Genomic DNA, 15357 nt, shown 5'->3' with positions numbered 1-15357 from the left:
CTACAACAAGAAGAAAACCTTATAGTTTACTGCTTCCTTGAGAATGCTATTAACACTAGACTGTGCAAAGTTATGCATTTGTTCTGCAGTAACAGCTTACACTTTGCAGTATCTGCAGGTGAGCTTATACTTTTATGTAGCTGATCCCATCAGTTGCTATGGAACAGTGGGCTAAGCTCTTCATAACAAAAAGTAGCTAGATAAAGCAGATCATTGTTTATGCAGCACAAGCACAAGGGACAACAGGAGACCGAGCCTTCTATCTTGCATTGTTTCTACCAAAGTCTTTCAACAAGTGTCAAGCCCAAACCCTATTAAGGCCACATTTGCAACTGAGCTTACACAAGAAGAAAAAAAACAAACTAAATTGTGCTATATAGACTCTGGATACCTTTACAGAAATGGATTAGCACAGACGTTGAGAAATAAGAACCATTTTCTGACGAAGCAATTCACATACGAGTATCAAGCAATTCTGGCTAGTGAGCAAGTACTTACCCTCAACGTAGTATTTAGCTTTTCTGGCAGAACCAATTCTCCGAAAGCGACGTTCATTAGTTTTAACCTGGCAGATGTTTGCTCCAGAGCATTCTGAGAAACTTGAGTTTCTTATACCAGAAAGTTGAATTTCATAGACATATTTATCACCATTTGTCCGAATGTCACCAGAAGCTGTGTACGACCTAAGGAAACAAAAGGGCAGGTCTATCCCTTAAGTCTAAACACAGATTTAGGTTATTCCCAAGACATATGACTGGCAGCAGTGGTAGTTGCTACCACTGGTTGATTCCAGAGCAAGTTGGACTGACTGATTCATCAACCAGAAAAGATCCCTGAACAATACAATGAGGATTATATTTAGCATAAATATAATCTAAGAAAGCACAAGAAGTAAACTTTTCTAGTTATATTGCCCTGAACGGGTGTATGAACATGTAAATACCTCCAAAGGATTAAGATCAACTGCAGACAAAAGCATGATTCAGCAGCTCATACGCAAGCTAGCCTACTGACCATAACAATCATATTGCATGCTCTGTAGCTATGACAGGGAATCCTGGCATGTATCAGAAACAGTGTGGCCAGCAGGAGCAGGGAAGTGATTGTCTCCCTATCTATGCTCAGCACTGGTGAGGCCACACCTGGAGTACTGTGTACAGTTTTGGGCCCCTCACTTCAAGAAGGACATTGAGGTGCTGGAGCGGGTTCAGAGAAGGGCAACAAAACCAGTGAAGGGTTTAGAGAACTTGTCCTATGAGGAACGGCTGAGGGAGCTGGGACTGTTTAGTCTGGAGAAGAGGAGGCTCGGGGGGACCTTATCGCTCTCTACAATTACCTGAAAGGAAGTTGTAGGCAGATGGGGGTTGGTCTCTTCCCCCACATTATGAATGACAGGACAAGAGGGAATGGCCTCAAGTTACGCCAGGGGAAGTTTAGGTTAGATATCAGGAAAAATTTCTTTACAGAGAGGGTTGTGAAGTATTGGAACAGGCTGCCCAGCAAGGTGGTGGAGTCCTCATCCCTGGAGGTGTTTAAAAAACGTGTAGATTTGGTGTTGAGCAACATGGTTTAGGGACCCTGACAGTGCAGGGTGAATGGTTGGACTCGATCTTGAGGATCTCTTCCAACCAGATGATTCTATGATAAATAGCATAGCTTAGCTGTCTTCTCCAGAAGGGTAACTAGTTCTACCCACAAGTGTTACTTAAGCACTATTTAAAATTGTATCCTTTCACACCGCTGGTCAGTCACAATGCTCTGAGATTCACAGCTATTTGTTCTAGTCATCTGCTCCAAGGCTGAGCTTGCTCAAACATGGCATGCCTTTAATCTCACACTACACCAAGTTTTATTTTTGTCCTGACTTCCTCTCCTCCTTTAGCCAGGCCTGTTTGATTTATTTTTTTTCCTCTATGCTTATAATGCTATCACGATGTCTGCAGAGCAGGTTTATTCACAAGACTTCTGCTCAGTTACTCCAATCCTTGTGCCCTGCAAGCAGAGTTTATTCTTCCCATAACACTAGTATGAGCAGATTTCCTTCCATAACACTAGCATTGATGCTAAATACAGTAGTTTATAAGAGATTCTGGACCAGAGATATGTGCAATGTGTAGTACAGTCAGTGTAACTGCCGGTCTCCCCCTCTATCTCCTGAGTTCAGTCATGCTTGACCATTCCTCCAGAGCTGTCCTTCCTCATTTCAAAGGCTTCTGAAGTATGGGCTCCTACTTCCCTATAGATTGTCTTAGAAGGAAAAAGGGTGCTATGTAAAAAGCCAGGGGATATTCCAGACACAAAAAAAATAATCAAGTTCTCTGGCATTGAACTGATGTCTATACACTACGGAAGAGAGCAATAACCCACAATAAAGAGATCTAACACTGAGGTGAGTATGTGTGTGCAGGTTTTAGACTAGTCTTGAGTACACCTGAACATGCTCAATGCTATAAGCCCAGCTGTGAGTTGCAGTACTAATCAGGTCTTTAAGTCAGTCACTGGTACAAGGTGAATTCAGTGCTGTTTTCACCTGACAGCTAAGAACTGTTAAGGCAACAGAATACTCACACCATGCTCTCTTTTCTTGCAGTACAGTTCTACAGGACTAAAGTGTTGTGGTTTTTGATTGTTCTTGGGGTTTTGTTGTTCGGGGGTTTTTGGGGTGTGTTTGGTTTTTTTACTTACTTGTAATAAACATCTCCTAAAGAGAAGTTTTTCCCAGTTGCAGGATTAATAACCGTTCCATCCACCACCTCCACCTCCTGCTGCTTCACAGCACAAGCTGCACGTGTCTCCCAGGTGATGTAGTAAGCACAGTTTTCTTCATCAATCCTACCAAATAATGGACACACTCATGATTCCAGGAAACAGTAACAAGTGCTTAGTATCTTGAAAAAGGGAAGACACACAGCTGCTAACCCACATGTGGTAACATCCTGCCTAAGAATCGTGCCAAGAGTCAGCTAAAATAGTCAAGAAGCACTCAAAAAATGCTCTTTGAAGAGTTGCACTGCACTTTTCTGCAGTTCCAAGACCTAAAAGACCTGGCTGCACTTGAACTTCCTACTTCACAAGTTCCAGAAGCCACACAGTGTATGAGAGAGTTTTATCAATATGTTTTAGCTAACAAACACATCAGGCTGCTCTTAGCAGGTTTAATGTGCTGCACATTGTGTAACTAGGACAAGGAGTATAAGCTAATCAGATCTTGCTGCCCAGTTCTTTGACTCTATACAGAACATCTTGCTCAGCTTCCCAATTCTATAAACAACATGCAGTTAACCAAAAGACCGAGCAAAACACCATCAAGCTTTCTTACTATTTGTGATCATGCACATATACCTCCCTTTGGACGACTTCTAGTTAAATAACCTGTATTGAGGCAACAGTAAACCATGTTTTATTAGCTCAGTCACTTATCTACATAAGTGTTCTCTAATAAACAGATTTTGAGCAAAGTTAAGTTACTACAACTGATATTGAGAACGACGGCATACCAGCCATTGTCAGATCTAATTTGGAAGTAGAATGCTTAAATTTTTGCCCAGAAATTTAAAAAGCAAAACAGAATACAAGTTTATGGAAGTGAACAGGTGCAGAAACTCCAGAAGATCCATGTCTTACAAGAACAGACCAGGATTATCTTAGGGACTGTCCAACAGAACAGACATTGTCCTGAGACTTACAGTTTACTAGAGAGTTACAAAAGAATAAACTATGAAGATCAGTGGAATGTTAATTTGTTACTCACCTCTGCAGCATGGGCATGCCAACTGTTTTTGCACACTTCAGTTCTATAATTGTCGTTACTTTCCTGTTTTTCCTACATTCCTGCCCACTGGAATAACTAATATACACCGTATCACCTAGAAGAGAAAAATGGTGACACTCCAGCTTTTTGTATGCAGCTGTTAGAAATTCCCTTTGCTCATTCTCCAGACTTCATTACTTTAGATTAACTTCTAGGATTATTTTTTTTTTCCCCTGCATAGATCATATATCAATTACAGCTCTTTAGTAATCAGAGGCCTTCACACTGATGACCATTTAAAAATCACACCTTTGTATTTATGTTTAGTCAGCAGTAATTTAAAAAAGTTCTTTAAACTGAAAGCTTGAGTAAAGTTGAGATTCTTTTTATTCTTTTTCTTAAGGGTGAAGCCAATGAGTCATCTTTCACATACTGCTTTAATTGAAGAAGTCAGTGAACATCAAACAAGTCTTTCAAAATGGGATGAACAAAAATAATTGCCCTTCCCACAGTTACAGAATCACAGACTGGTTGAGGTTGGAAGGGACCTGTGGAAGTCATCTTGTCCAAATCTCTTGCTCAAGCAGGGCCACCTAGAGCCAGTTGCCCAAGACCAAATGAAATAATTATCTTTGAATATCTCCAAGGTAGGAGACTCCACAACCTCTTTGGGCAACCTGTGCCAGTGCTCAGTCACTCCCTTTGTAAAAGTGTTTCTTGATGTTCAGACAGACAATTCACTTCTTACAGCTTTAATGACAACACTGTTTATTTGCTTCAATGTTTCCTCATGGCTTAAACACCACTTAAGTTTGAGCAGTAGCATTTACTGGTTTTGTTTTTAAACAGAAGATTCACTGATAAAGATATTTCAAAATGTAGGCTTCACCATGGTTTAAGAACCACTATAGCTAGGTTGTAAGATTTAACCATCTCTAGCTCTCACAGGAATAAAAGTAACTCTACCTGTCACATTCAGCTTCTGTGTATGAACAAGTCCAAGAACTTGAACATCTCCATTGTTGCTTTTCCTGCAAATACTGGCTCTTTCAGGACAGCCTGTGGGTCCTTCATGTACTCTCTGACAGAGATTCACATAGTACCTATAGAGAACATGGTAGACAAAACTTTAAAGTTAACTTAGGCTAAACCAAAAAAGCAAGATATAAAATCCTCATGGCAAGCTAGCCAGGTTGAAAGAAATTAAATACTCTAATTAGCTGACAGAATAAAGCATGTACTAAGGTTTAGCAGATTACTTCTGTCATTTTCAAGTAAATGACTGTGCAAAAAGATTGATCATTTACCATGTTAATTCAGTAGTTAATTTTGACCTACATCAAAACTAGAAATTAGAACCAAGTCAAGAAACGTCCAAAAGTTTTTTCAGCTATAAAAGTTACAGTACTATCCTAAACTCAGTGTCTCTTTGGAGCTATACCAGTCAAGTTTTATTAGAACAGAGGAACTAGTAGCAAGGCAGTAAAATGAAACAGTTTTATTAGCCAGCAGTTTATCATAAGTCTAGAACTAGATCCTCTCATCCTTGTGAGTTCACTTCTATTTGCTAACTGAAGGGAGAAGGCTGGAGAGGTTGATGACTTCCTGTCATTCATATTTTCCTGTAAGGTGATACTTAGAAGGATGGAGGTTAAAAAGCCCTACTTAAACCTTAGACAAGAAGTTACACACTTGAGTCAAAAGACAACTAAGTCAAGACTTTTGTTTAGCATAATTAAGAATTCAAAAAATTGCATTTGAACTACAAAATTACTTCGTTAAGATACCAGTTTAAATAGAATGCCTTTAAAAAGCTTTTAGTTTAGACTTATGCATCCTCTAAAAAGGGTTACCAATAGAGGGAACGGGTAAGGATGAAGACAGTAATCACTCATCCTCTTCAGTTAAAACGAGTTCCTTTTTTGGTTTGTTTTGGGTTTTTTTTTGTCTATATGCAGTGTTAAGCATTGACAATTTCAAGAAACGGTCAGCAATTTAAACAGAATCTGAACAGGGACCCAACAGAAGCACTATGCCACATTACAACTTCAACTGTATTGATTAGCAAGCTGCTCCCTGGGAATTACTCATTACTCACGAGTTTCCATTGTGGAAAAAGATCCATGATCCTGTCAGGGAAGAGAGCATTCTCAAATCGTAAGTTCTGTGTTTTTGCACAAACTTGCACTCCATCCTCTTGGGCGGACAAACGGCCTGAGTCTTCCATTCAAATGTCACAGCACAGCCAAGTGTCTCACTCAGAAAGCGTGGTCTCCCAACACCAGCATTTTCGTCACATGTGAAGATAATAGTAGATTCCCTTCTTGCAGTTGCTATAAGGAGGAAGGTTGGAAAAAAAAAAAGGAAAAAATATTTTGCCAGAGGCTGTCAGGCATGTATGGATTTTAGTGTAACAATTTTGCAATATCATCAAAAATTTTAATCAGGTATTGTTTTAGATAGCAGAGAGGCACAAATGCTTTACCTAGCAATTTTATTCCCTAGGTTAGCTTTCCTGCTTTCTAAAAAGTAGTGTTCCTTTAATCGCCATCAAAGCAGAGTCATCACTTATGACTAGGACACTTGTGATCTAAAGGCATGAATTTTTTATTTCAAAACTATTTTGCTTACTTTCTTGAGTAAAGTCAGGTTTGTCCCACAGATTCCTTGTCTTGCTCACTCCTACCCCTTTACTTCCACTGTATTGGCACCAAAGGTCTTTTGCCTAGCCTGATGACTAACTCCCTGTGCTAGCTCAGATCTTTGCACTTGAAGTAGAGGAATTTCTTACCATTAACACAAAATCCCCACTTTCCATCTCCCTGGTAGTTTCCAGTTGTAGCACACCATGGCCTATTCTTTTCTTCTGTAATACATTCCTCATAGTTCTTCCCTTTGTACTTGAAGGGGAACACACAAAGCTCTCCCTTTTCAGTCACTGAGAAAGAAAAGTATATCTCCTCTTAATAACATGCAGTAGAATAGCAAGCATATCCATATTTAGGAACATATCCAAAGCTTGTACTTCAATAGTACTTCAAGAAAAGTCATAGCTAGAGGCAGACAACAGAAATACTGAAACATTTGAGTCTAAATCCTATTAGAAAACTAGGATGTCGTGCACAGTTAGCTATGATCACCCCTACAGAGAAGTTGCATTCTCTCTTCTAGGAGATATATGTTGGTGTTGCAGATTAGTACGGTGCGTGTGATTTAGCGAAACTATGTGTTTCTAGTAATATATGCAAAATCCACGTTGCTTCCCTCCTATCACAGCGAAATCCCATATTTTAAGGGTAAAAAAAGCTGACAAGTTTTTATATAAAGAATGAGCCTGTTTCAATCTTACCTGTGGGGCACCGATCACCTCCTGTATATTGCAAGATGACCGTTTCATCCTGGTGGCTATAGTCCATTTTCATTTCCTTTATGTTTCCAAAAGATGACACACCACTTTCAGATGTCAGACACACTGCCCCATCTTTGCATTTTCCCTGAGGCAAGTCTGTTGCCTTACGGCATACACCAACATGGTAACTGTTGGATCCAGAAAATACCTGTGTGGACATCCAGAAGCATCACAAACAAGGCTGCCTCAGAGCCTACAGTCAATACTTACAAAGAACTACCTCAAGTGCTTTATAAACCAAGTCTCAGGCAGTGCTTGCATAACACAGGAGGAAAATAAGATAACAAATTTTGCAAGCCTGGCCTTCCTTAATATGGCAAAACTGCAGATAAAGTACACCCACAGCACCAGGATGTAGTCCGTTCAGCAGACTTGTTTTCATGTGTGCCACAGGCCAAGATTTCTCCTTCCTTTCCCCATCAGTACATCCACGATTTCCCTCTCAAAAACACTGAAAAACTAATATTATTCCCTCTGTTAGTGGCCAAACAAATATAAACACTGACTATAGCTGCAGCACATGCTTCAGTCTCTTCTCACACCCCAGGATGCTTAAAAGAAACAGCTACTTCAGTTTTAAAACATTGATAGCAATAAGCAATTAAAAAAAATATTAATAAATCACACCACCAGAAGGCATTACCTCGAATGATCTTCCAGACAGGCTGGTCAGGTTAAAAGTATAGTGTAGCTGTTCATCAGTCACAGAGCAGCCTGAAGTTTTCACTCTATCAGGACACACAACCGGAGTTTCCCACTCAAACACAAAACTGCAATCAAGTTTCCTTATCATCTTTGGCTTGCCCTGTTACCGAAGAACACAGCAAAACACATTAGGTTTAATTTTTGGAGAGTTTGTTGTTCTTTCTGCATTTCCTGCCCCTTCAACAGTTAGCCTCAGTTATAACTGAGGCTAGACTTTACTGAGTAGGACAAACACTGTACCTTCATATTACAACCAGTATCAAAAAAACCCTACAAATAAAGCACATTCTACCTAACTCCAGAAAACAAACAAAGCGGTAATTGAAGTACACAAGCCTTCTTATTGATTAAGGTCGAGATGTTGATGTTCAGTTTAGTTGCAAGTAGCAACAAAAGCGTGAGACAGATGTGTTTCCCCATGGTAGAGAACATTAAGAAAGTTCACTGAGTTAAGGTTTAGAGAGAATGCTGTTTCCTTTGTCATTTTAAATAAAAAATATGAGAATGGTCTGTGTAACATTGAGCGATCTAGAGTTTCAGCTCATACCCCATGTTGACAGAAAATAGTTCCACTGGGTATCTTCAACAAGCTCTAGTTTGTCAAACATCATACATAAGTGCTTCTCTACAGTTTGTTAAAGCATTGAAAAAATTCAAGAAGCATTAGATTCAAATCACCATGCAACCTCAATTTAGTGTTCAGGTGTCAACCTAAAATAAACGCATAAGTATCTAAATGCAAATTTTTGAAGTTGTTTATGATTGTGGAAAGGGTTACAACAACATAGGGGAAACATTTCACAGTAACAGCTTTACAAACAGTTACACTGGGTCTCGTGTCAGCTTATGGTACAAGTTTTTGGACCTAGACAAGGTGCAATAGGGCATTAAGTTTAATGTCAGCAGTAAGTTATCGCTACATTACTTCAGTGGAATCTGATCCTTGAAACCATCGGAGCCTGCTACTCTCAAGCCTAAAGTTCATGCACTCTATTTAAGTACTAACTATTTAAGTAGTTAAGAATACAAATACTAAGTATATTCCTTGTTGAAACAAGTCCATCCTTACATGATAGAAACAAATCCTTGATTAAGTTTTAAACAAAGCTAACACCAGGTACTACCCACTTCCCATTGCACACCAATATCAACATAAGTTTAACAGATGTCTTACCAGACTAGTTCCTTGGCTGCAGTGAAATACAATAAGAGAAGTATAGTTCAATTTGTTGTTTATCTGACAAGGAGTAGTACTGTTGTAAGTGATGTAAACTTCACTTACTGCCACATTTAACTTGGGAGGTTCAGTAACACGACCAATATCCTACACAAGCAAAAAATATGTGTTAAAAGACATATGGGACACATTCAGATTTCAGATCAGCCCAGAGATGCAGATCAATTCAGATTCATCTGTTTGGTTTACACAGGAGCACAACTATGGTACTTTCGGAAACCGCATTCTATATTCAAAGAACAGTTGTTGTATTTCAATCCTAACAAAACACAAGTTAAGCAGGTCAAAACACTCTTTGATTAAGCTTGACTAAAACACTCTAAGAAAAGCCAGGGAGGTTCTGCATCTTACAGATAGATTCTTCTTCAAGTAATTGTGCCAAAATACCAACACATCACTTAAAAATAGAGTAGTATTAATGATGGAGTAAGGTCCCTAGATCAACGTAGAGGTCCATGGAAAACAATCTCAACATTTTATATGCAACTTCTGCAGCTCACAAACAAGACCTCAAAAGGTAAGAATCTCTGTCTCTCAAGGTAATAACACAGACAAGTCAATCAATATTCTGTCACAGGTTTCCTATTCATGCAGCTGTCAAGTTCCCACATGGAGTACTAAATGCATCTTGAAGCATGCTAGGACATATTCTGCCTCATATTGCAACAGGCTATCATGGGATCCAGCACGTCACTTCTGTGCCACAGAATGGCAGACTAAGAGGCACTCTGCTTCCCAGTCTCTGTATTTGGCCAACACTACACGAAGAAATTCTCTGTAGTAATTTTTCGTATTTGTCACAGTATGGAATCTTCTGACATTCAAAAAAATCACTGGGGTTCAGGATAGGAAAATGCTTCTTCAAAGGGAAAAGTGATGAAAGGGAATTGTGCAGGGTAGATTTTAATTTAGTGTTCTATTTCTTTAACCCGTTGTCAAGCCTCTGGTTCAAATCAGGTCTCTAGGCAGGGCTACTGTTCTAAACTAGCAGTGAAATGCACATTTTGGTGATTCCAGGCATAGTACTTACTATTGGTGAGTCATTAACAGGAACCATGCAAACAGCTGCTCCAGGTGGGCAATTGACATCTTTGATAGGATTGAGAGGCTCACAAATGTTGATGTAGAAGTCTGGAGAAACATCTGTTACACCTTCATCCACAAAAGCTTCATAATATCCAGTGCGATGGATCAGAGGAGACAGGTCAATAATGGAACTGCCATTTGATACTGAGCACCTCACCTACGAGAAAGTATGTTTTGTTGCTCTTATTCTTTTATTACTTGCTTTGGTTTATTGACAAACGCTGTCCTTCATAGGGCCAGAAGTGTGGCTTCATTTAAAAGTTTCAGATTTGATTGAAGCAAAGCAGCATTTGTTACAATTTTTGTTTTGTCTATAGATACTAAGCACTACAAGCTACATATGAAAAACCAGTTATTTAAACATTCTTATGGAATAGAGTCCATATCAGAACAACAGCAAGACAAAGCTCTGTTATGCATACTCCAGCGTATATAGTCACTAAGTCTCCATGAGATCAGTAGATCCTACAGTTCCTTCTTCTCCCCACACATCATTGGACCACCTCCAATACACAAGCTTGGTTATGACAATGTAAAGTTATTGTACTGCAAGTTGATGGCCTGACCACTGCGTTTCCTCAGAACCTGTTTCATGCTTATGTATTAAAGCGTATAAGCTTATTGACAGCCTACCTGGAATTTGCAAAGTCTATTCTTGTTTAGATATTAGATAAGCAGCAACTAACAAAATTACTGTTTAATTTCAGGACAAATAAACATGACTGCTACCTAGCTATCACCACACTGGAATAGCTAGGGTCACTGCGGATACACTGTGAAAAGTGATCAGAAGTGCACAAACAATCACTGAACAGAGTTAACAGGCTAGAAAACACAATGGTTTTAGGCACTGTTGATTTGTATTGCAGCATGGTACATACTACTGAAAAGGAAACCAGAGCTATGTGTAGCAAAACTCTTACAAAAGGAGGGACACATGACAGTTGGGAAAGGAAAATTGGGAAATGTTTTTCCTAAATGGAAGCAAGAGCTGTGGTAGTATTGAGACAGTGATAAGTAAGAAAAAAACACTTTCACAGAGAATGATGGTCACACTAGAAGTAATCAAGGCAGTGAAAAGAATGATTAGGCAGATTCACAAAAGTTAATGTTCAGGTATTAAGAAAAGATCTGAATTTGTCTCATTTAGCTTTCTATTGTGATTGCTGGCTTTTATTCTGCGCACCCAGCACTGGTAACAATTTAACTAGCTAAAACTAACTTTAGTTAATTTAGTTAATTTAGCTAGTAACACTAGCTCAAAGTATTGCCTGGAACACCAGTTCATCTGGAGTTGATCAAATCACATTATTACAGCATGCATTATACAGCAGAGGCAGATCCTAAATTCACGCTATCAAGGTTTATCAGTTTTTGCACTGAGCAAACTAATCATACACATGTGCCTGGCCTCTAGTCACTTGCTTAGAAACAAAACCTATCCCCATGCAGAGATGCTGTCCATCCTCAATTCAACCTCAGCTTTGTTGGCCTGTTGCGTTGGAGGATCTTAACAATCAGTTCCCAAGAAGATGCCCTGTGGCTTCTGTTTGAGCTGTACAGAAAAACAGCTAAGTAGGTTCCACAGAGGGGTTATTCTGAAGTGTTAAAGTTTTAACTTGGCTCACCACGCAGTCCAGAAGTTTGCCAAGTATTGCTCATCCTTGCTGAAAAAGTCAGTAAGAAAAGTATTTGAGAGCTTCTATATGAGCTTGGGTTCTGTGCTACAGGAAGAGACCTTTCCCTCAAGGAATTTACAGCATACACTGCTACTATGCATAATCCCACTAGTGTTTTCCGTAGAAGTAATTCTTACCTCTTCCTCACAAGCCAAAGAAGTATGCCAAGAGAAGTAACTAGTGCATGTCTGCTCATCAAAAGACAGAAAAACAGGCCGGCTGTCATCTCCAACATCAGACTTGCATACAAAGCTAAAATAGCTTTTATGCTTCAGGTCAGGATCTGCAGGGCAAGGATCTCCATCTTGGTAGACAAGCTTTAACACTTGATCTTCATAAGTTAAAGTTTTACTCAGTTTTCCAGCATTAATTGGTTTTGGACCACCAGTGATGCAGACAGCTGAAGTAAAAAAGAAAAATTAACAAAACACATCAAGTCTGATGTTAACTGCCCTTCAAAATTGTACTTTATAACATGAACAACAGGAAACTTAAGATTTTAGTCTCACTTTAATTGTCCTATGAAAGATAGGCTTTTTCACACAATCCAGAGTTGCCATTAAACTGAGCTGAACTGCACTGAAAGAAAGACCAAATATTGTCTTCGATATTTCATTAACCAGCAAAATGTATTACATCTGTACACATTTAAGCAATCACAGAGCACAGCGTTTGGTTACCACTTCTCTGAAAATGAAGAGATTAACACAAAACGTCAGTCAGATTATATATAATTTTATCATAATGCCTCTTAAAAATCAAATCAAATCCAGTATTTTCACCTAACTACAAAAAAAATAATTGTTAATTCACAAGCGATACTACTATTTTAGGATTTAAGATGCTTAAATATTATCTCATATTCAGTTTGACAGAAGAGCTAGCAACTCAGCCTGCTAGTAAGCAGCTTAAAATGCAAGTTAACTTCTACTTGTGTTTCAGAAGCATCCAAAACAGAACAGAAAGCTAGAAAAAGTGTTGGCAAGGGTTTGAAGTGCAGACACAAGGCTCAGTGCAGACGCACTACAGCAAAACATAACAATGGAGCAATTTTTGTGCTCATCTCACTCGAGCTGGAAGCTTGTAACTTCTTCCTTTTCAAAACAGCCAAGAGGTGCAGTAGAAGCATCTACACCTTTTTCCTCATGTCCAAAAGAATACTTACCCATTTGGGCCTAAAGGGATTGGACTGGAAGTCAGTCTCTGTAAGTTTAGGAATGGAGTTTGATAGGAACACATCGCTTTATTTCCTAAAACAGTTTTAGGATCTTTTCCTAGCCAATTCAGCCACATAGGTGTCCTTTCACTCCTTCCACATTTGCAACAAAACCTGCCCCTTGCATTTTACTGTAAACTTGAGCAAAAGTATTTCCTTTGGGTACTCTGTGTTCAGTGGTTACAGTATCAGAGGGGATAAGATGCTTACCAGCTCCATTAGCACATGAACTTTTGGCTTCAGCGCAAACATTCAACTCAATATTTCTGTTGTGTGAATCACTGATGGTATAGCCAGACTCTCGCTTTAATGATGTCAAATCAAAGAGGTGGCCTGTAGGCAGATCAAGGAGTAATTTAATCTTTTTTTTTTTTTTCAGATTCAAATCAAGACATTTCTTTGTATTAAAATCTTTCAGTAACTTAATTTAGTAGGAAAGTCGACCAACCTCCACTTGCCTGCTAGCTAGAAAGGCAAACAGTTACTAATTCATATTAATAATTAGAGGCAAAACTACTTTCAGAACTATAGACTGCTTATGCTCCAAGGGACATTGCAGTACCTTACAAGATATTTCTACCCACCACACCAATAAGCTTGTTAGTTGCCATCCAGAGGAAGTGTCACACTGCCCTTTTCTAACAAAGTCCCTCAAAAACACAACTGTAGGAGTGCCACTTCCAGCAGCCTCTTCCACATATGAAATCCTGAGGCCTCCTCCTTACCTGTTGCAGGATTGGTTACCCGGCAGTCATTTTGCATGTTACTTTTAAGAGGACACGCAGCAGCGGTGAACCATAAGAAGGTATATTCACAATCTTCTATGGCCGTTATAAGTTCTGGCTTCGATTCCTAAACACGAAACAGTGCAGAGAGTGACATCTCTACAGAGTGATGCTGTAAGATTTCATGTTGTAGGGCTATCCCTGAAGCGTGTAGCTGAGCTCAATTCAAATGACAGTCCTAGGACTTAACAGACCATCGTGGTCTAACGAATTAACCCAAGGACAGAGTGTTTAACTGCGACTATTTCAAATACACAACAGTACAGAATTGTTATCAGGAGTAAAAAAATTGATGAGAGGTGAGCTAAAGGCAGCCTCGCTGGGCAACAGAAAATTCAAAAGCTGAGGGTAAGACATCTCACCTAATAAAGAGTACTTAACGGCAGGGATGTATGAGATTTAAGAACTACACAGCCAATAGCATTATTTACTACTCGAAACACTTCCCAACCTGCAATATGTTCATCTTTAAGACACAGACAAGTTGAAGCTATTACAGATGATAAAAATCTGTGCTAGCAGATAGTACAAAGAGATTTCAAAAACTCATATAAAGTCCAAGTACTTATAAGCCAGTCTGCTTACAAGACTGGCTCCCACCCAACTACAGACGATTAGAGAATAGGTAAGAACTGCCCACCGTTCTCCATACACATACAGTGGTATGAACAAGTCATGAAAATACAAAACCCGACCAGAAAGAGCCCACTTACAATTTTACTTTCATCACACTTGAGGCGCAATATCGTTGTTTTCTTGCGAATTTTATCTGGACACAGCTCCCCATTAATATATTTCAGAATAGAAATACCATTTTCTGACCAGGGACCATCAGCCACTTCCCCAAGACTTGTACATTTTGTACCCTCCATGAGGGAGGCAGCAGCATCAGAAGGACAGGAACCTGTACAAATGACGGAAAACTGTGTTGTTACTCCAAATGTTATTAAGGCTTACTTGCCTGGAATAAGACTCCACTACTCTACTTTCAGGTATGTCATGGCTGATCTACCTACAAGCCACTGTCCAAACTATACTCATTGGGACGTTTTTTCCCCCCAAAATCACAAGTAGAAGCAGCTGCCTCTCTTCACTCAAGGTCATGCAGAAAGCAATGGCAACTTCTACTGGAGAAGTAGACTACTATGAAGAGTGAAAGGCTAGAGTCTGCTACCTGGTCTTCCACTGCACAAAACAGGGAGTCAGAAGATGCCATAGAGAAAATTCTGAAGTTAACATCTTGTGCCAAAAGACTATTTTAATCTTTAAGAGCTATAGTAGACTTTGGGTAAGGATGGAAGAGCTAGAGTGATAAAGTTAGAGAAGATAAGAGCTGCTAATGAATCTCATCTGCCAAGCAGATGGAAATCAGGCCTACAATTTACCCTTCTCTCTGGTGCTGAAATTATATCACTGTCTCCACATACTTTCCTTCGTCAGTTTTTCACTCTGAACAACCAGCAGTACTGTCCTACACACTTGCCTCCCC

The 15357-nt window shown here is 39.4% G+C and overlaps 1 protein-coding gene across 1 annotated transcript in view; it reads right to left on the bottom strand.

The window, feature by feature from the left end:
- IGF2R (insulin like growth factor 2 receptor) overlaps positions 1–15357 on the bottom strand; it is a 62540-nt gene that overhangs the window by 4112 nt on the left and 43071 nt on the right. Inside the window, exons 31-44 of the mRNA XM_086631522.1 lie at positions 14582–14772; positions 13809–13935; positions 13294–13416; positions 12005–12267; positions 10133–10345; positions 9040–9189; positions 7804–7965; positions 7101–7308; positions 6543–6689; positions 5850–6084; positions 4718–4854; positions 3752–3866; positions 2686–2832; positions 499–683 (exon numbers count right to left, since the gene is read on the bottom strand). Coding sequence (XP_086487648.1) covers positions 499–683; positions 2686–2832; positions 3752–3866; positions 4718–4854; positions 5850–6084; positions 6543–6689; positions 7101–7308; positions 7804–7965; positions 9040–9189; positions 10133–10345; positions 12005–12267; positions 13294–13416; positions 13809–13935; positions 14582–14772 — 2403 coding nt within the window. The remainder of the gene's footprint in view (positions 1–498; positions 684–2685; positions 2833–3751; positions 3867–4717; positions 4855–5849; positions 6085–6542; positions 6690–7100; positions 7309–7803; positions 7966–9039; positions 9190–10132; positions 10346–12004; positions 12268–13293; positions 13417–13808; positions 13936–14581; positions 14773–15357) is intronic.

This window comes from Tauraco erythrolophus, chromosome 2 (genome assembly GCF_009769465.1).
Source record: "Tauraco erythrolophus isolate bTauEry1 chromosome 2, bTauEry1.pri, whole genome shotgun sequence".
Lineage (NCBI taxonomy): Eukaryota > Metazoa > Chordata > Aves > Musophagiformes > Musophagidae > Tauraco > Tauraco erythrolophus.
Note: the sequence above shows the minus strand (reverse complement) of the source record. Positions and strands in the feature narration are given on the sequence as shown.